At 45.7% G+C, this 21,211-nt stretch overlaps 1 protein-coding gene across 1 annotated transcript in view; it reads left to right on the plus strand.

Moving 5' to 3' along the window:
* Positions 1-21,211, plus strand: part of LOC115112447 (tubby protein homolog) — a 107,506-nt gene that overhangs the window by 76,650 nt on the left and 9,645 nt on the right. Inside the window, exons 3-8 of the mRNA XM_065012575.1 lie at positions 352-514; positions 3,806-4,045; positions 17,694-17,846; positions 18,611-18,732; positions 19,885-20,076; positions 20,564-20,676. Of these exons, the coding sequence (XP_064868647.1) occupies positions 352-514; positions 3,806-4,045; positions 17,694-17,846; positions 18,611-18,732; positions 19,885-20,076; positions 20,564-20,676 (983 nt within the window). The remainder of the gene's footprint in view (positions 1-351; positions 515-3,805; positions 4,046-17,693; positions 17,847-18,610; positions 18,733-19,884; positions 20,077-20,563; positions 20,677-21,211) is intronic.

Below are 21,211 nucleotides of genomic sequence, written 5' to 3' on the forward strand. Positions count from 1 at the left end.
TTAGTGTTAGGGTTAGGAGTAGGTTTAGGTTTTGGGGTTAATGTTAGGGTTAGGAGTAGGTTTAGGTTTTGGGGTTAATGTTAGGGTTAGGGAAAAAATGTATTTTGAATGGGACAGAATTTGGTGTCCCCACAAGGTTAGTTGTAAAAGAGTGTGTGTGAGAAGGTAAACCATTAGTGTTAGAAAATGTCTATCCATGTTAATGTATTATATATGATACATTATTAGAAGATATTTGAGTGAGTGTGTGCATGTGTCAATAATACCAGAATAATTGAACACCATTGAGGTGTGTGTGTGTGTGTGTGTGTGTGTGTGTGTGTGTGTGTGTGTGTGTGTGTGTGTTTTCAGCGAGCTCTCCTAGAGCAGAAGCAGAAGAAGAAGAGACAGGAGCCTCTGATGGTGCAGTCCAACGTGGACGGGCGGTCTCGTGCCCGCAGGACCAAGCAGTGTGAGGAGCAGGCTCCCCTGGTAGAGTCTTACCTCAGCAGCAACAGGAGCACCATCTACCACGGTAAGAGAGCCAGCCAGGATCCTTTCACCACCAGGACCCTATTACCAGGGCTGTGTCTCGAATGGCACCCTATTCACTATTAGGGCAACAATGAAGAACTTTAAAACCATTGAACCCGTGGTAAACTTGCCTGGTAGAGGAAATTTGTAGCTTGTCCCCACGCACAGTGAGGAAGATGGTTCAGGAGGCAGTAAAGTCCAAGGGCCACAGTTGGACAAATACAGAACTTGGTCGCATATTGGGGTCTCCAAATCTACAATTAGATGCCACCTCCATGCCAATAGGCCATTTGGAAAGGTTGACATAAAAAATGGCTTTATTGAGAGCAACCAACAAATGCAAATGCCTGGAGTTTGCTAAAGGCATTGACACTTGGATTGGAATCAGGTGCTATGGTCAGATGAGACGAAGACAGAGCTCTTCAGCCACACACACTAGTGGTATGCAGAAAATAACCTCATACTTATTGTAAAATATGGTAGTGGATCTTTGATTTTATGGGGCTGTGACTTGAACCCCATTGAAAACCTGTGGTTTATATTGAAGAGGGCAGTCCATAAGCGCAGACGAAGGATGTCAATGATCTGAAAACATTCTGTATGGAGGAATGGTCTAAGATCCCTCCCAATGTGTTGGGTCCAGTCTCATAAAACATTAAAGAAGAAAGCTAAGTGCCATTATCCTCACAAAGTATTGAAAACAGGTGGTGCCAAGGATTCCGACACCTATCTTTTGGAGATTTTCTTTAATCACTTGTTAAACAAAATATTTTTCTCTGAACAATTGTATTATTATAGAATATTATAATTTATTCTTAAAGCTCAGTATTTATTTTCTAGTCTTTTTTACATCACCTTCATAATGCGTGCCAAAACATTTTGAGATGACTGAATATGAAAGCTCCAGAAACAGCTTAGTGCATATGAGCGGAGTGTTGTCAATACAAAGTATATGATTCATCTTCCTTCAGTGAGTGTACATCCTGATGAAAATATTCCCCTCCGACACTAGTCAAACAGACCCTGCTATACACAGAAGACACGGAAGCTTTGAACTTCTCCGAATATTTCCCGTTGCAATCTCAGCCACATCCTTCCAAAGATGTCAAAAAGATGCCTTTGAGCTCATTCAGTACAGCAGCAAACATGGAGAGAGTCCCTTGATTCATACCTTATGCTTAACAACACACTGATGGCTCTACACTGTTAGTGAAGGAAGCATACGCACTGTTTGGTCTTGATAAAAATAGAATCCCTCTCTCTCCTGTCCTTATTTTTCACCATCCTTAGATTAACCCATGTCTTTTCTCTCTTTAGAACTCACATTTTCTTGGCTCTATTTTAAGAATCAATTCAACACTCACTAAGAGGGATTACGTGTTCTCTGTACCTTTCGTATTTCCATCTGATTAATCTTAAACTGTGTGCATTTCCACATCTACAGTATATCCTTCAGATAATATCCACGAAAGGTTAAGTTCAGTATTAAGTGGAAATGCTGTTTCATATTCCAGCTTTTATTTACGTACCCTATCTGGATTCATTGAAAAATCATATGGTTTAAGTACAACTCTGACTTGTGTGATAAGTTTGTCTCTCCTCATTTGATAGTAAAGAAATGAACCACCACAAGCCACTGCTGTCCAAAAAAACATTACTGCACGTCTGAGGTTCGCAAAAGAGCAATTGGATGTTCCACAGCGCTACTGGCAACATATTCTGTGGACAGATGAAACTACAGTTGAGTTGTTTGGAAGGAACACACAACACTATTTGTGGAGAAAAAAAAGGCACAGCACACCAACATCAAAACTTCATATCTCAACTGTAAAGTATGGTGGCGGGAGCATCATGGTTTGTGCTTTGCTGCGTCAGGCCCTGGACAGCTTGCTATCATTTACGGAAAAATGAGTTTATCAAGACATTTTGCAGGAGAATGTAAGGCTATCTGTCCGCCAACGGAAGCTCAACAGAAGTTGGGTGATGCAACAGGACAACGACCAAAAGCACAGAAGTAAATCAACAACAGAATGGCTTCAACAGAAGAAAATACTCCTTCTGGAGTGGCCCAGTCAGAGTCCTGACCTCAACCCGATTGAGATGCTGTGGCATGACGTTGAGCGGTTCACACCAGACATCCCAAGAATATTACGGAATTGGAACAGTTTTGTAAAGAGGAATGATCCAAAATTCCTCCTGACTGCTGTGCAGGTCTGATCCACAACTACAGAAAATGTTTGGTTGAGGTTATAGCTGCAAAAAGGAGGGTCAACCAGTTATTAAATTCAAAGTTTCACATACTTTTCCCACCCTGCGCTGTGAATGTTTTCACGGTGTGTTCAATAAAGACATTAAAATGTAAAATTGTTTGTGTGTTATTAGTTTAAGCTGACTGTGTTTGTCTATTGTTGTGGCTTAGATGAAGATCAGATAAAATTTTAGGACAAATTTATGCAGAAATCTAGGTAATTCCGAAGGGTTCACATACTTTTTCTTGCCACTGTAAATAGCATGTTTCTTCTGCTATAAATCAGATTAGCATCCAGTAGATAAATCATAAAGCAGAAAAACCTGGAAAATATTTGTAAATTATTGACCACCCCAAATATAGGGTGACATTGTTAACAGAATATTTTAGGTGGACTAAACAGATTTAATTGAACCTAGTTCAGAAACTGACTCCAGGCTCATGTTTATCTGAAACAGAGTATGTAGGCCTACCAGTTGTTAGTTACCATATATGCTAACTGTAACTTCAGGTCATGAATACAGGTCTCTCCATCTCTCTCTGCTCTGAGCTTTTGAAGCATTTGCTCTATTATTTCCCTTGAAGCTGTTTGGAATAATTAGAAGAGAAATGGGTTCCCACAATGAGACTGTGAATGTCTCCGCGGTGACGGATCTGGGCTCCGAATTTTTACGAGAATAGACACATACCACTGGATATTCAGAGGAGGCTGTAGGGGAAATAACCAAGGCAACCAAGCAGTTGATAAGATTAAGATAAACATGTTAGAATCAAAGTGCCAATTTCAAGGGACTGTAGCTACAGTATGCATTTGTTATCATCTAATCCTGGAACATGTTGTTGCTGTATGCTGTGCGTTTGCAATTTTCACAGAGTTAGCACATTCATGACCTGTTTGACATGAGGCGATAAACAGTGTTCTCACCCAGGCAAGAGAAACGCCTCTGTTGTGTGTCTGCTTCCTATAACCTTGCAAAGTGTCCTCTGCTAACTCTGTCTTTACCTGTTCTTTCTCTTTCCCTATAGGCTAACCTTAACTGACAGTACCCTTCTGTTTAGTCTCTTACTTCATTTTTATCTTCATCATTTCCCCCCACCTGCCTGCTAACTCCTTCTGTCCGCTGGCTCCTGCCGTGCCGTACGTAGTGCAAGAAGCTGAACACGAGGAGGTGAAGGTGGTAGCGGACAACCAGGCTCCTCGCTCAGCCAAAAAGGGCAAGGCATCGACCAGCTCCACCCCGCAGACAGGCAGCGGCAAGAAGGAGAGGAAGGGGAAGCACAAAGGTCAGGCTTGCAGTTGCTGCCTCCAGACAGACCGAGAGACAGACCGAGAGACAGACCGAGAGACAGACCGAGAGACAGACAGAGAGACAGACAGGCTACAGCAGCATGCATGGTCCTCTCTCTCTGTCTGTTGGCCAACTGTACAGCACGTCTCCATCTGGCTCAGCTCTGTCTCCTACCGTGATGGAAATGAAACAATCCAATTGATATCCTCAGGTTTTCAATGAGGAGGAAGTTTCATTTCTTGTGCAGAGCAAGAGATACCACTTTGGTATCATGTAGAGTAAAACAGATTGCATGTGAAATTAGTTGCATGGCCACCAGACCACATATTTGTCTCCCAATTGATCTCCTTTGATAGCTGTATTGTATTTCTGTATTGTCTTCATGAGTTAAGCTCTAAAAAGTCAATGTTAAGATGCTCCATAAGGTACATGGCTGTATGCGTCTCTCTTATTCACACACCCATCTTTCAAACCTCCTCAAGCTGGATTGGACTCAGTTCTGTTCATGTTTCCATCTCTGGTGGCACATAGTGGCATTCTAAAGCTAATCAAGCTGCCCTTACAGAGAAGTGAAGCATGCCCTCAGTTGCTAAGTCTGTCCAAAATCTAATCTGAGTAATGATGTTAGAGAAGTCGGTCCTCTCTGCCTGCCAAGTAAACACCTTAGTGGCTGCTGAAATGCTCCTTGGCCTTGATACAGACTTCATACGTAAGCAGCATGAATTGAAATGGAAGTGTGAAATTGTGCTCCCTCACTTTGATGTCTCTCTCAACTTCTGAGTTTCAATAATCAAATCAGTATACTGTATAGTATACTGTATGTATTTCTGGGCTCCCGAATGGTGCAGCGGTCTAAGGCACTGCTTCTCAGTGCTTGGGGCATCACTATAGACACCTTGGTTCGATTCCAGGCTGTATCGGAACTGGCCGTGATTGGGAGTCCCGTAGGACGGCGCCCAGCATTGTCCGGGTTTGACCGGTGTAGGCCGTCATTGTAAATAACAATTTGTTCTTAACTGACTTGCCTAGTTAAATAAAGGTTAAATAAAAAATACAAATAAATTGCCAGTGGCTGTCTGAAATGCGTGTTTACGAGCCCTTGCCAATGATGCCGATTTAAAAAATATATAATAATAAAATAAATAGTAGCACGAGGAATAAATATACACAAGAATGGAGCTACAGTTGAAGTCAGAAGTTTACATTGGAGTAGGTTGGAGTCATTAACTTGATTTTCAACTACTCCACAAATTTCTTGTTAAAATACTATAGTTTTGGCAAGTCGGGTAGGACTTCTACTTTGTGCATGACGAGTCATTTTTCCAACAATTGTTTACAGACAGATTATTTCACGTATAATTCACTGTATCACAATTCCAGTCAGACGTTTACATACACTAAGTTGACTGTGCCTTTAAACAGCTTGGAAATTCCAGAAAATTATGTCATGGCTTTAGAAAAAATTGTAGACCTCTACAAGTCTGGTTCATCCTTGGGAGCAATTTCCAAACACCTGAAGGTACCATGTTCATCTGTACAAACAATCAGCTTGGAGGGGAATGTGATGTTGAACACTGAGCTGTAGTCTATGAACAGCATTTCCCTCTTGTCCAGGTAGGAGAGGGCAGTGTGAAGTGAAATTGAGCTTGGAATCCTTTTTGCATTCTCTTTGGACTCATCACAGTGCTGCTGCTACTGTTTATTATCCATCCTGTTGCCTAGTCCCTTTATCCCTACATATATGTACATCTACCTCAATTACTCCATACTCTTGCACATTGACTCGGTACTGGGAATTTCACGCAAGACATAGTGTTGTATTCCTCGAAGTGTGCATAAATGGCATTTAGCTCGTTTGGGCGTTCTGCATCTCACTGGGTTTCCTTTGTAATACGTTATCGTCTGTTAGCCCTGCCAGATACGACAAGCATCGAAGTCGGTGTAATAGGATTCCACCTTTCTCCTATATTGTCCTTTTGCATTTTCGATGTCTCATCCGAGGTTGTACCGGGCTTTCTTGTATGCGTCCATGTGTCCCGTTCCTTGTAAGCGGTAGCTCTAACCTTTAACCCTGCGTGGATATTGCCTGTAATCCATGGTTTTTGGTTTTGATACGTTCATATAGTCACTGTGGGGACGACATCATCTATGCACTTATTGAAGAAGCCTGTGACCGGTGTGGTAAACTCCTCAATGCTATCAGATGAAACCCGAAACATATTCCAGCCTGTAGTAGCAAAACAGTCTGCTTCATCAAACCACTTTGGTATTGAGCATGTCGCTGGTACTTCCTGTTTGAGCTTTTGTTTATAATAAGTAATCAGAAGAATAGAGTTGTGGTCAGATTCGCTGAAGTGAGGACAAGGGAGTGGCTTGTATGTGTTTCTGTGGGTAGAATAAAAGTGGTTTAGGGTTTTAGCGCGCCTTGTGTCGCAGAAGACGTGTTGATAAAAGTGAGGTGGAACTAGGGTTGCAAAATTCGGTGAACTTTCATTAAATTCCCTGGTTTTCTTAAAATCCCAGTTGGAGGTCTCCCTGAATCATGAGGGAATAAGCAGGAAATCCAGAATCAGGAGGGAATAAGCAGGAAATACAGAATCAGGAGGGAATAAGCAGGAAATACAGAATCAGGAGGGAATAAGCAGGAAATCCAGAATCAGGAGGGAATAAGCAGGAAATCCAGAATCAGGAGAGAATAAGCAGGAAATCCAGAATCAGGAGGGAATAAGCAGGAAATCCAGAATCAGGAGGGAATAAGCAGGAAATCCGCAAAACTAGAGTTTTGTGAAAACAGTGAATTTACTGAAAGTTTTCAGAATTTTGCAACCCTAAGTAGAACTGTTGTATCCCTGCGTTAAAGTCTCCGCCCACCAGAAACGCTGCCTCTGGGTGAGCAGTTTCATGTTTGTTTATGGCACCATACAGTTCGTTGAGTGCCAAAGTGGTGTTGGTTTGTGGAGGGATGTAGACAACTGTGATAATTACAGATGAGAATTATCTTGGTAGATAAGAGTCTGCAGCTTACCATGAGGTTTTTATATCTGGTGAGCAAAAGCTATAGATTTCCTTCTCACTGGAAGCAGCACACCAGTTGATGTTTATGAAGAGACACACCCCTCCCCCCCTGGATTTGCCTGAGGCCACATTCGTCCGATCGCGCCGCTGCCTGGAGAAACCACTGAGTTCTACATACATGGTCATCCAGCCACGTATCTGCAAGGCATATAATATCGCAGCTTTTCAAATCTCTCTGATGGAAGACTCTCAAATGAAGCTCATCCATATTATTCTCGAGTGACTGGATATTTGCCAATAGAACGGAGGGGAGTGATGGTCGATAGTCTATTCGTCTCAGTCTCACAAGGATAACGGCTCGTCTGCCACGTCTATGCCTGCAGTGTTTTGTTGCCCATGCAGCCAAGGAATGGGGTCCAGTATGAACAAGGGAACAGCTGAATCGGAGTTGAAGTCGGATATGATAGTCGAAATTGAGATAAGCAACTGTTTATCTGTCCAGAATTGCATGGCGGTCATATGTGATAATAGTATGAACTTTCTCTACGAAACAAAGTAAAGATAAATACGAAAAGGTCACTAAGTCAGGTTGGAACTCGTAAGATGTCGCTCTTATCCGTTGGCGCTATCTTTGTTGCTGCACAATAATGCAGGAAACTGCTCTTGAAGTAATGTAAAGGCAAATTATTGATATAATAAATAATAATACATGTTTTTATTGTCACATACACCAGATAGGTGCAGTGAAATGTGTTCATTTTCAGTGATGGGTATGTTTTATTCCACTCTGATCGAGTGATACCTATCCCTGACATACAGAGTGAGCCCTCCAGGCTGGTTTATGGGAAGCCCACTACCTTGTAAAGATGGTATAGGTAACAGGGATGTTTGTCATCTCAGGATGCTTTTGTAATCCTTACTCATCTGTTCAATGCTACTGTTTTTCCTTTTACATTTACATTTAAGTAATTTAACAGACGCTCTTATCCAGAGCGACTTACAAATTGGTGCGTTCACCTTATGACATCCAGTGGAACAGCCACTTTACAATAGTGCATCTAAATCTTTTAAGGGGGGGGTGAGAAGGATTACTTTATCCTATCCTAGGTATTCCTTAAAGAGGTGGGGTTTCAGGTGTCTCCGGAAGGTGGTGATTGACTCCGCTGTCCTGTAGAGGACTGTAGAGCATGAACCTACAGGAACGGGCCACCGCCTTGATGTTAGTTGAGAACGACAGGGTGTTGTCCAGGATCACGCCAAGGTTCTTAGCGCTCTGGGAGGAGGACACAATGGAGTTGTCAACCGTGATGGCGAGATCATGGAACGGGCAGTCCTTCCCCGGGAGGAAGAGCAGCTCCGTCTTGCCGAGGTTCAGCTTGAGGTGGTGATCCGTCATCCACACTGATATGTCTGCCAGACATGCAGAGATGCGATTCGCCACCTGGTCATCAGAAGGGGGAAAGGAGAAGATTAATTGTGTGTCGTCTGCATAGCAATGATAGGAGAGACCATGTGAGGTTATGACAGAGCCAAGTGACTTGGTGTATAGCGAGAATAGGAGAGGGCCTAGAACAGAGCCCTGGGGGACGCCAGTGGTGAGAGCGCGTGGTGAGGAGACAGATTCTCGCCACGCCACCTGGTAGGAGCGACCTGTCAGGTAGGACGCAATCCAAGCGTGGGCCGCGCCGGAGATGCCCAACTCGGAGAGGGTGGAGAGGAGGATCTGATGGTTCACAGTATCGAAGGCAGCCGATAGGTCTAGAAGGATGAGAGCAGAGGAGAGAGAGTTAGCTTTAGCAGTGCGGAGCGCCTCCGTGATACAGAGAAGAGCAGTCTCAGTTGAATGACTAGTCTTGAAACCTGACTGATTTGGATCAAGAAGGTCATTCTGAGAGAGATAGCGGGAGAGCTGGCCAAGGACGGCACGTTCAAGAGTTTTGGAGAGAAAAGAAAGAAGGGATACTGGTCTGTAGTTGTTGACATCGGAGGGATCGAGTGTAGGTTTTTCAGAAGGGGTGCAACTCTCGCTCTCTTGAAGACGGAAGGGACGTAGCCAGCGGTCAGGGATGAGTTGATGAGCGAGGTGAGGTAAGGGAGAAGGTCTCCGGAAATGGTCTGGAGAAGAGAGGAGGGGATAGGGTCAAGCGGGCAGGTTGTTGGGCGGCCGGCCGTCACAAACGCGAGATTTCATCTGGAGAGAGGGGAGAAAGAGGTCAGAGCACAGGGTAGGGCAGTGTGAGCAGAACCAGCGGTGTCGTTTGACTTAGCAAACGAGGATCGGATGTCTTCGACCTTCTTTTCAAAATGGTTGCCGAAGTCATCTGCAGAGAGGAGGAGGGGGAGGAGGATTCAGGAGGGAGGAGAAGGTTGCAAAGAGCTTCCTAGGGTTAGAGGCAGATGCTTGGAATTTAGAGTGGTAGAAAGTGGCTTTAGCAGCAGAGAGAAGAGGAAAATGTAGAGAGGAGGGAGTGAAAGGATGTCAGGTCCGCAGGGAGGCGAGTTTTCCTCCATTTCCGCTCGGCTGCCCGGAGCCCTGTTCTGTGAGCTCGCAATGAGTCGTCGAGCCACGGAGCGGGAGGGAGGACCGAGCCGGCCTGGAGGATAGGGGACATAGAGAGTCAAAGGATGCAGAAAGGGAGGAGAGGAGGGTTGAGGAGGCAGAATCAGGAGATAGGTTGGAGAAGGTTTGAGCAGAGGGAAGAGATGATAGGATGGAAGAGGAGAGAGTAGCGGGGAGAGAGAGCGAAGGTTGGGACGGGCGCGATACCATCCGAGTAGGGGCAGTGTGGGAAGTGTTGGATGAGAGCGAGAGGGAAAAGGATACAAGGTAGTGGTCGGAGACTTGGAGGGGAGTTGCAATGAGGTTAGTGGAAGAACAGCATCTAGTAAAGATGAGGTCGAGCGTATTTCCTGCCTTGTGAGTAGGGGGAAGGTGAGAGGGTGAGGTCAAAAGAGGAGAGGAGTGGAAAGAAGGAGGCAGAGAGGAATGAGTCAAAGGTAGACGTGGGGAGGTTAAAGTCGCCCAGAACTGTGAGAGGTGAGCCGTCCTCAGGAAAGGAGCTTATCAAGGCATCAAGCTCATTGATGAACTCTCCGAGGGAACCTGGAGGGCGATAAATGATAAGGATGTTAAGCTTGAAAGGGCTGGTAACTGTGACAGCATGGAATTCAAAGGAGGCGATAGACAGATGGGTAAGGGGAGAAAGAGAGAATGACCACTTGGGAGAGATGAGGATCCCGGTGCCACCACCCCGCTGACCAGAAGCTCTCGGGGTGTGCGAGAACACGTGGGCGGACGAAGAGAGCAGTAGGAGTAGCAGTGTTATCTGTGGTGATCCATGTTTCCGTCAGTGCCAAGAAGTCGAGGGACTGGAGGGAGGCATAGGCTGAGATGAACTCTGCCTTGTTGGCCGCAGATCGGCAGTTCCAGAGGCTACCGGAGACCTGGAACTCCACGTGGGTCGTGCGCGCTGGGACCACCAGATTAGGTTGGCCGCGGCCACGCGGTGTGGAGCGTTTGTATGGTCTGTGCAGAGAGGAGAGAACAGGGATAGACAGACACATAGTTGACAGGCTACAGAAGAGGCTACGCTAATGCAAAGGAGATTGGAATGACAAGTGGACTACACGTCTCGAATGTTCAGAAAGTTAAGCTTACGTAGCAAGAATCTTATTGACTAAAATGATTAAAATGATACAGTGCTGCTGAAGTAGGCTAGCTGTCAGTGGCTGCGTTGTTGACTTTGTAGGCTAGCTGGCAGTGGCTGCGTTGTTGACACTACACTAATCAAGTCGTTCCGTTGAGTGTGATAGTTTCTACAGTGCTGCTATTCGGGGGCTAGCTGGCTAGCTAGCAGTGTTGATTACGTTACGTTGCGTTAAAAGAACGACAATAGCTGGCTAGCTAACCTAGAAAATCGCTCTAGACTACACAATTATCTTTGATACAAAGACGGCTATGTAGCTAGCTATGTAGCTAGCTACGATCAAACAAATCAAACCGTTGTACTGTAATGAAATGAAATGAAAATGTGATACTACCTGTGGAGCGAAGCGGAATGCGACCGGGTTGTTGAGTGAGGAAGTTCTGTTCGGTAGACGTTGGCTAGCTAGCAGTGTCTCCTACGTTAAGGACGACAAATAGCTGGCTAGCTAACCTCGGTAAATTAAGATAATCACTCTAAGACTACACGCTCTAAACTACACAATTATCTTGGATACGAAGACAGCAAAGACAACTATGTAGCTAGCTAACACTACACTAATCAAGTCGTTCAGTTGAGTGTAATAGTTTTTACAGTGCTGCTATTCGGTAGACAGTGGACGTTTGCTATCTGGCTAGCTGGCTAGCTGCTGGGCAGATAGCAGTGTAGACTACGTTAGGACGACGAAATACGATAATTACGCAATTATCTTTGATACAAAGACGGCTATGTAGCTAGCTAAGAAGAAATTGCTAAGATTAGACAAATCAAACCGTTGTACTATAATGAAATGTAAAGAAGAGTTATACTACCTGCGGGCCGAAGTGTGAATGCGACCGCTCGCTCCAACCCGGAAGTAGATTAGTAGATTTCCTCCAATGTGATTCACTCAGGGCTAGTGATTAATCAGACTAGAGTCACGACGTCGTTCAACACCGATATGGCCCCTTTCTTCTTATGGAATGATGGCTTACCTCGTCACACGCGCACACACACACACACACACATACACACACACACACACACAGCTGCTCTCTGAAACGAGGGTTGGCTGCTTCGCTAACGCCACACTAACAAAGGGCTGCAATCTCCCTCTGAAAGCAGCTGTAATTCTTGTGTAATCACAGTTTTAAAAAGACAGACACTAATTCAGTTGGGAGCAATAAAACACTCTTTCAGAATGTGCGTTTTACCGGCCGTGATTTCATCTGGCTCATCTCATTTAATCGCTTGTTGCACTGCTATGGTGATGAGACAGAAGAGGACGAGGAAAAACAGTATGCCAGTGGCTTTGAAGCAGTAATGACCAGGAGGCCTCATTTATAACCGTTGTGTAAATTTGACACTAAATATCTGTGCATCATTTCTGAAAAGGCTACCCTAGTCAAAAAAAAATCCCCCAAATCCAATACAAACTATTAGAATCCAATAGAAAATCATTTTGGAACCTACCCTATAGGATTTCGTCCTGTCGGTCCTATCGTAGAGGATTTTATCCGATAGGACTGGTTCTAAAATATGATCGTTTATTGGGGAGATTCTTGAATTTGAATCCTGTATAAGATAAAAACCTATAGGATAGAATCCCATAGGAGTCCAATAGGAATGGTTCCAAAATCTGATAGGATTTAACCACTCCCTTATTGTGGTGGTGTGTTTAAGAGGTTGAGAACCTCAGGGAATTATCACTGGTGTGGGTAGGCAAAGAGATGGACATTGTGCTCCGGAGAGACATGGGAGAGAATGTTCCTCAGTTTACTTTACTTGTTCCTCAGTCTTTAATATTGATTGCAGTTTAACATAAATATTCAGGTTTCTGTGCCATATTAGATTTGAGATGATTTGCGCTAATTTCTGGAACTAAGACCTTATGTGTTACTACATTACACAACCTCACATTTCAACTACATTGAATTTAGGGTCATTACACATCCTTTTTACCTCTGATTAGACCGGGGGTTTTGGGACTTCAAAATCTACTATCGTTTTGAAAACGCGAATGGCAGGCAACATTTGAAATGCTCTGTATAAAAGTCACTGGCCTCACACCAATACATGGATTCATCACTCAAATAAGAGCTAACCCTTGTCACCGGGGCGGCAGGGTAGCCTCGTGGTTAGAGCGTTGGACTAGTAACCGAAAGTTTGCAAGTTCATATCCCCGAGCTGACAAGGTGAGAAATCTGTCGTTCTGCCCTAGGCCATCATTGAAAATAAGAATTTGTTCTTGCCCAGTTAAATAAAGGTTAAAGAAAAAATGTTTAAAAAATTAAAAGCTGTTGATATCCTATGGCGATTTGTTGAAGTTAATAACAAAGCAACTGATTTATTTCCTTCCCCGTTTCGGCATCCTCACAACTTCCATCTGACATTCTAGAATTTAGATGACTGTCTACAGCAAATTCTCTTCTAACCAGTGATATACAAAGGATTCTCAGATTCAGTGTGGCCTTTGAATAGTGTCAGTTTAAACTGTGCATACACTCCAAACGTTTGCCCCTGCTCTATTGATTTCAAATTCATATCGATATGACTGATGAACAAAATAGTGTTGTTTCTTTCCTCAGTGGCGACCCACTTGCAACAATCGTAAATGTAGCTGGCTGTCTTCTACAAGTTGTCCTCTAACCAGTGATATACATATTATTCCCAGATTCCATGTGTTTGTTTTTAGTAAGGTTAGTTTGAACAGGACGTGTAACCCGACTCCCCCCTCTCATTCTACTGATTTCAACGTGATATCAATATGAGGGATTGACAAATAAGTGTTGCGTTTCTCTTTCCATTTTGGCCACACCCCCAAAGCAAAATGTATCACTACAAAATGTAGCTGGTTGTCATCAGCAGGTTGACGTAAAAATGATTTCCAGTTTCCATGTGGTTTTTGAGTTGTGTTAGTTTCAACAGTGCACACAAACCTGATTTCTCCCCTAATCAATATGAATGATTATTTGTCACTTGTCAAAACAACAGGCTTTTTGGTGCATATGCAGTTCATAAGGTGCTCGTTAAAAGGAATAGAAGAAATATGACAAACATGTCCATCTGGGGCGGCAGATAGCCTAGTGGTTAGAGCGTTGGACTAGTAACCGGAAGGTTGCAAGATTGAATCCCTGACCTGACATGGTCAAAATATGCCGTTCTGCCCCTGAACAAGCAGTTAACCCACTGTTCCTAGACCGTCATTGAAAATAAGAATTTGTTCTTAAATGATTTGCCTAGTGAAATAAAATAAATTTAAAAATCCACAGTTGCACAAAATACTAGGCCACTTGCCTGTTTGCAATAGCAATACTTAAACCACTGGAAACTGTGTGTACACATGGTCTAAAGTTTGCAGGAAGGAGACCACATTCTCATGTCAAGTTCACTTTTGCATGAATACTGGCACACGCATGTTTTGGGGTATATTTTGTACAGGTTTATAAATGAGGCCCCCACCACTCCATTCGTGTGAAAGGGACTAGTAATCTGGTGCGTGATTGGCTGAATCAGTAGCTGACTAGCAGCAGGGACATCATGTTCTACCCTGTTACGCAGGCTAATTGAATGGCAAAGAAGCAGTGGAAGTCTTAAGAGTCATGCCGAAAATATACCACATCAACCCACAAAGGCTTTCAAATCTGAATTTCACTGCATGACTCTTATTACCCAGGCAAATGTCATCTACTAGACTCCATTTACTTATACTACATTTACATTTACATTTAAGTCATTTAGCAGACGCTCTTATCCAGAGCGACTTACAAATTGGTGCATTCACCTTATGACATCCAGTGGAACAGTAGTGCATCTAAGTCTTTTAAGGGGGGGGGGGGGGGTGAGAGGGATTACTTTATCCTATCCTAGGTATTCTTTAAAGAGGTGGGGTTTCAGGTGTCTCCGGAAGGTGGTGATTGACTCCGCTGTCCTGGCGTCGTGAGGGAGTTTGTTCCACCATTGGGGGGCCAGAGCAGCGAACAGTTTTGACTGGGCTGAGCGGGAACTGTACTTCCTCAGTGGTAGGGAGGCGAGCAGGCCAGAGGTGGATGAACGCAGTGCCCTTGTTTGGGTGTAGGGCCTGATCAGAGCCTGGAGGTACTGAGGTGCCGTTCCCCTCACAGCTCCGTAGGCAAGCACCATGGTCTTGTAGCGGATGCGAGCTTCAACTGTAAGCCAGTGGAGAGAGCGGAGGAGCGGGGTGACGTGAGAGAACTTGGGAAGGTTGAACACCAGACGGGCTGCGGCGTTCTGGATGAGTTGTAGGGTTTAATGGCACAGGCAGGGAGCCCAGCCAACAGCGAGTTGCAGTAATCCAGACGGGAGATGACAAGTGCCTGGATTAGGACCTGCGCCGCTTCCTGTGTGAGGCAGGGTCGTACTCTGCGGATGTTGTAGAGCATGAACCTACAGGAATGGGCCACCGCCTTGATGTTAGTTGAGAACGACAGGGTGTTGTCCAGGATCACGCCAAGGTTCTTAGCGCTCTGGGAGGAGGACACAATGGAGTTGTCAACCGTGATGGCGAGATCATGGAACGGGCAGTCCTTCCCGGGAGGAAGAGCAGCTTCGTCTTGCCGAGGTTCAGCTTGAGGTGGTGATCCGTCATCCACACTGATATGTCTGCCAGACATGCAGAGATGCGATTCGCCACCTGGTCATCAGAAGGGGGAAAGGAGAAGATTAATTGTGTGTCGTCTGCATAGCAATGATAGGAGAGACCATGTGAGGTTATGACAGAGCCAAGTGACTTGGTGTATAGCGAGAATAGGAGAGGGCCTAGAACAGAGCCCTGGGGGACACCAGTGGTGAGAGCACGTGGTGTGGAGACGGATTCTCGCCACGCCACCTGGTAGGAGCGACCTGTCAGGTAGGACGCAATCAAGCGTGGGCCGCGCCGGAGATGCCCAACTCGGAGAGGGTGGAGAGGAGGATCTGATGGTTCACAGTATCGAAGGCAGCCGATAGGTCTAGAAGGATGAGAGCAGAGGAGAGAGAGTTAGCTTTAGCAGTGCGGAGCGCCTCCGTGATACAGAGAAGAGCAGTCTCAGTTGAATGACTAGTCTTGAAACCTGACTGATTTGGATCAAGAAGGTCATTCTGAGAGAGATAGCGGGAGAGCTGGCCAAGGACGGCACGTTCAAGAGTTTTGGAGAGAAAAGAAAGAAGGGATACTGGTCTGTAGTTGTTGACATCGGAGGGATCGAGTGTAGGTTTTTTCAGAAGGGGTGCAACTCTCGCTCTCTTGAAGACGGAAGGGACGTAGCCAGCGGTCAGGGATGAGTTGATGAGCGAGGTGAGGTAAGGGAGAAGGTCTCCGGAAATGGTCTGGAGAAGAGAGGAGGGATAGGGTCAAGCGGGCAGGTTGTTGGGCGGCCGGCCGTCACAAAACGCGAGATTTCATCTGGAGAGAGAGGGGAGAAAGAGGTCAGAGCACAGGGTAGGGCAGTGTGAGCAGAACCAGCGGTGTCGTTTGACTTAGCAAACGAGGATCGGATGTCTTCGACCTTCTTTTCAAAATGGTTGCCGAAGTCATCTGCAGAGAGGGAGGAGGGGGAGGAGGATTCAGGAGGGAGGAGAAGGTTGCAAAGAGCTTCCTAGGGTTAGAGGCAGATGCTTGGAATTTAGAGTGGTAGAAAGTGGCTTTAGCAGCAGAGAGAGAAGAGGAAAATGTAGAGAGGAGGGAGTGAAAGGATGTCAGGTCCGCAGGGAGGCGAGTTTTCCTCCATTTCCGCTCGGCTGCCCGGAGCCTGTTCTGTGAGCTCGCAATGAGTCGTCGAGCCACGGAGCGGGAGGGAGGACCGAGCCGGCCTGGAGGATAGGGGACATAGAGAGTCAAAGGATGCAGAAAGGGAGGAGAGGAGGGTTGAGGAGGCAGAATCAGGAGATAGGTTGGAGAAGGTTTGAGCAGAGGGAAGAGATGATAGGATGGAAGAGGAGAGAGTAGCGGGGAGAGAGAGCGAAGGTTGGGACGGCGCGATACCATCCGAGTAGGGGCAGTGTGGGAAGTGTTGGATGAGAGCGAGAGGGAAAAGGATACAAGGTAGTGGTCGGAGACTTGGAGGAGTTGCAATGAGGTTAGTGGAAGAACAGCATCTAGTAAAGATGAGGTCGAGCGTATTGCCTGCCTTGTGAGTAGGGGGGGAAGGTGAGAGGGTGAGGTCAAAAGAGGAGAGGAGTGGAAAGAAAGGAGGCAGAGAGGAATGAGTCAAAGGTAGACGTGGGGAGGTTAAAGTCGCCCAGAACTGTGAGAGGTGAGCCGTCCTCAGGAAAGGAGCTTATCAAGGCATCAAGCTAATTGATGAACTCTCCGAGGGAACCTGGAGGGCGATAAATGATAAGGATGTTAAGCTTGAAAGGGCTGGTAACTGTGACAGCATGGAATTCAAAGGAGGCGATAGACAGATGGGTAAGGGGAGAAAGAGAGAATGACCACTTGGGAGAGATGAGGATCCCGGTGCCACCACCCCGCTGACCAGAAGCTCTCGGGGTGTGCGAGAACACGTGGGCAGACGAAGAGAGAGCAGTAGGAGTAGCAGTGTTGTCTGTGGTGATCCATGTTTCCGTCAGTGCCAAGAAGTCGAGGGACTGGAGGGAGGCATAGGCTGAGATGAACTCTGCCTTGTTGGCCGCAGATCGGCAGTTCCAGAGGCTACCGGAGACCTGGAACTCCACGTGGGTCGTGAGCGCTGGGACCACCAGATTAGGGTGGCCGCGGCCACGCGGTGTGGAGCGTTTGTATGGTCTCATACTGTATGAGTTCTTTTCCAACCGATTTCCATTCATTCTCCATGTCATGTTTGCGTGCATGTAGGCATGTTATGTGTGAGTGTTGACACATAACAGTATGTTTTGCATGATCTAATGCATGTGTGTTACTACTGTTACTGTACGACTATGGAGGTCTGACCCTGATGGGGCTGGTTGGGTGTGGTGGTGTGGCAGGACTCGATGGGCCGGCGTCCTTCCAGGAAGAGGGCCAGATCCAGATCATGACGGTGGGTCACTGGGCCGTGGAGGAGGGGAGTGAGGGAGATGCTGTGATCAGTGCTCAGCCACAGGGCAAGCAGGACCTGAGGGTCACCATGCTTAAGAAAGGTATCAATACATATAGGCCTATCACTGGCCTCCAGCCTGATCTGTGTACATGTACAGTCCCTCTGTGGCTTCGATTGGTCTGAAACACAGGTCAGAGAGTGATTGGCACCTGTCCTCTCCAATCATGCAGTGATTGGTCTGAGATTATGAGATTGTGAGGACCTTTATACAGTAAGACCTGTCAAATACAGCTCTCCTTTCCCCTGAGATCTTTGCCAACTGAACAATAACATCTAAGTCAACTAAACAGTAACATCATGCTTATTACACCATGAATAACACCTTACTAAAAACATCAACAGTACTCCACTTGTTTTGTTCCTCATGGTAAATAGGTTTCCAGTTTCCACCACCTTTTGATAGCTGAAAACATACTGTACACAGTGACAGTTAGATACATTTATCTTAAAAATTCTCATGGGCAACCAACCAATTCACGAAGCAGCAGGTATGCTATGACCTGTTATGATGCTTTTAGTGAGCACGCTACAGGTGTCTATTGGCAGCTTTTCATGGTTCTTTCCCTGTTGGAGAGAGAACCTCATACAGTTCCGACTCTACCCAGAACACTACCTTTAGACAGCAGTGTATCCAAACCTCTCCATGAACTGATGTTTCAGAACAGGCTTATGTGTCTATGTTCCTGTATCTTTGTGTACAGTGCTTGGTGTATGGTGCAGCATGCATTTACAGTTCTGTTGTTATTCAAACAGAATTACTAGGAGCACGACAATGCCATTACATTATGTATTTTCTGTTTGAAGGTATTTCTAGTAGTATGAACTTTGACGAAGAGGAGGATGACGAGGATGAAGTCAGTTCCAGTTCCTCTCAGCTCAACACTAACACACGGCCAGGCTCTGCCACCAGCAAGAAGTCCTGCAAGGTACACCATCTGATGCTCTGTGGTCATCTATTGATTCCTGACTCTTGGATGGGGCTTTTACTTTACACACAGTGTGCACTAATGCACCCTCTATTTGCTTTGTTCCTATGCTCAGCGGGGCTCAGCCATTAGTCCATTTGGGGAATGACGACGGAGCAGTTTTGTGTTTTGGGCTACATTATGCTCAACCTATTCCTCTTTTGTATCTTTATTATTGTCATTTGAACTGTAGTTTGTTGATGCATGGAAGTAGCCCAGACATCTTCTGATGTGAATGGTTTTACCTAATGGAAATATGAGTTTTTTCCCCTGATCTCAGAACCTAAGCAGTCTCATGAATCCATCTGAGAGGGGAAAGGGGAATTTTTGTATATCAAACTGCCTCTCTAAATCATGTCCTTGCTGAACTCTTTGGTAGCTGAAGATAATATTCCGGTTGGCATGGCTTTCTATCATGCAGTTGACATACCCTGGCCCTTTGTCCCCCTGGCAGTTTTGAAATGCTATTTAAAATACCCCCCTGAAAAGACAAAGGACAGTCCACAAAATGGCAGGCTACTAAGTCTTAGGTTAGCTCTGGTATTTCTGACTTGTCATCTGTCATATGCTGAAATAACTGCTGATTATTATTTGTGTGAATATTTTAAACCTGCAGGAAATGTGGTGTGAGAACAGGTTGTTTTTCTCTGCTGTTTCCTCTCCTGCCGTCTGACTCAGAGGTAGAGCTAGTCAGAGGAGGCGGTGGGCTGTGTAGTCTCCTGTGGTTCGAGGAGGTTGAGGGGAAGTGACTCTTTAGTGTACTGTGGGCTTTAGAGAGGCACCTGACATCAGGAGTGACATTAGAAGCTACCCTGAGCACCTGACCATGTCACCTACCTGCTGAGACAGGCGGTCTCTTACTATAAGTTTGGTTGTTAATCATGTCTCCTCGCTGCCTGGTCCTTCCATGTGGATCTAACCCCCTGTTGAAACCCAGATGGCGTCTACACAGCCTCATGGTTTTAAACCCAACGTGCTAATGTAGTTTCAGTCCCCAATGGATGTTTTATAATAACCATTCTCATTTTATAATGGAAGGGATGCAGAACAGCCGAAGGTCCGGTAATCTGATGTTTTGAATGTGACATGGACTGATGTGTCTCTGTCCCTCAGGAGGCAGCCTCAGCGTCCACCCCTCCCGTCAGTGAGCCGGCCATCGACGTGGACGACCTGGAAGAGTTCACCCTGAGACCAGCGCCTCAGGGGATCACGGTGAAGTGCAGGATCACCAGAGACAAGAAGGGCATGGACCGAGGCATGTACCCTACCTACTACCTCCACCTGGAGAGGGAGGATGGGAAGAAGGTGAGTGTGGAGCAGAAGGATAAATACTTACCACACTGACAGAACGCTTTAGGGCAGGGCTGTTCAATGTCGGTCCTGGATGGCCAAAAAACGACTGCTTTTCATCCTCTCCTTCTAATAAGGGACTGATTTAGACCTAGGACACCAGGTTAGTGCAATTAACTACCAGGTTGAAACAAAAATCAGAAGTGTTTCTGCCCTCCAGGACCAGAATTGAACAGCACTGCTTTAGGGCCACCATCCATCCTGACACCACTTGACCCTCTGCCTATGAACAAAAACTGGTGTCAAATACCATCATGACACTATGAATTAGCATGACCAATCAACCGTGAAAGGCTGTGAAAGGAGTCCATGCTTTGATTGTTTAGTGGAGCTGGTTAGATGAGGCTAATTTAGATGTTGCAGCCTCAAGTCCCATGGCTTATTGATGATGGTGTTGTTTCTGATGAAGTTGCTTTGCTAATTGGATTTGTTCTTGCCATAGGTGTTCCTGTTAGCTGGAAGGAAGAGAAAGAAGAGCAAAACATCTAATTACCTCATCTCCATCGATCCCACTGATCTGTCTCGAGGGGGGGAGAGTTTCATCGGGAAGCTGCGGTGAGTGAGTCTGCTGCTGTTTCTTTTGAGCACGGGGCTGCAGCTGCAATTTTCACAATAATGAGCTCATCATTATGGGAAATCCAGGTTACCTTCCAAGAAACTGTGGAAGATGGTTGTTTCTCTTTCCGACTGTAGGCCAATGGGCAGAGGTATTACAACAATGTAGAGTAGAGCAGGCTACTGAGTGCTGGAGTAGCTGAATGAATGTTCTGTTTGATATATGCTGTAATGAATTGGGGGCTATGCAGGCCCACACCTGGCTGCTCTCTTGGAGAAGACAAAGTAATTGGATTCATTACTTCCGTTTGAGCGCTCATTGTTGGGATGAGGAAGCAACACCTGTGTGTTGGCAGCCAGGGGGCCAGGGTTGATTAAAACAAGGACAGAGAGACCCTGTGGGCACACTGAAGAGGGGCACTGCTGCAGCCTACACACCCTGGCAGACGCTTCCTATAAGGACGTGTGGGTGGGTCTGCACTGACGACAGTATGTCTACATTGTTTTGATTCATCAGCTTTGTGTCTGTGTGTGT

Source organism: Oncorhynchus nerka, linkage group LG28 (assembly GCF_034236695.1).
Source record: "Oncorhynchus nerka isolate Pitt River linkage group LG28, Oner_Uvic_2.0, whole genome shotgun sequence".
NCBI lineage: Eukaryota > Metazoa > Chordata > Actinopteri > Salmoniformes > Salmonidae > Oncorhynchus > Oncorhynchus nerka.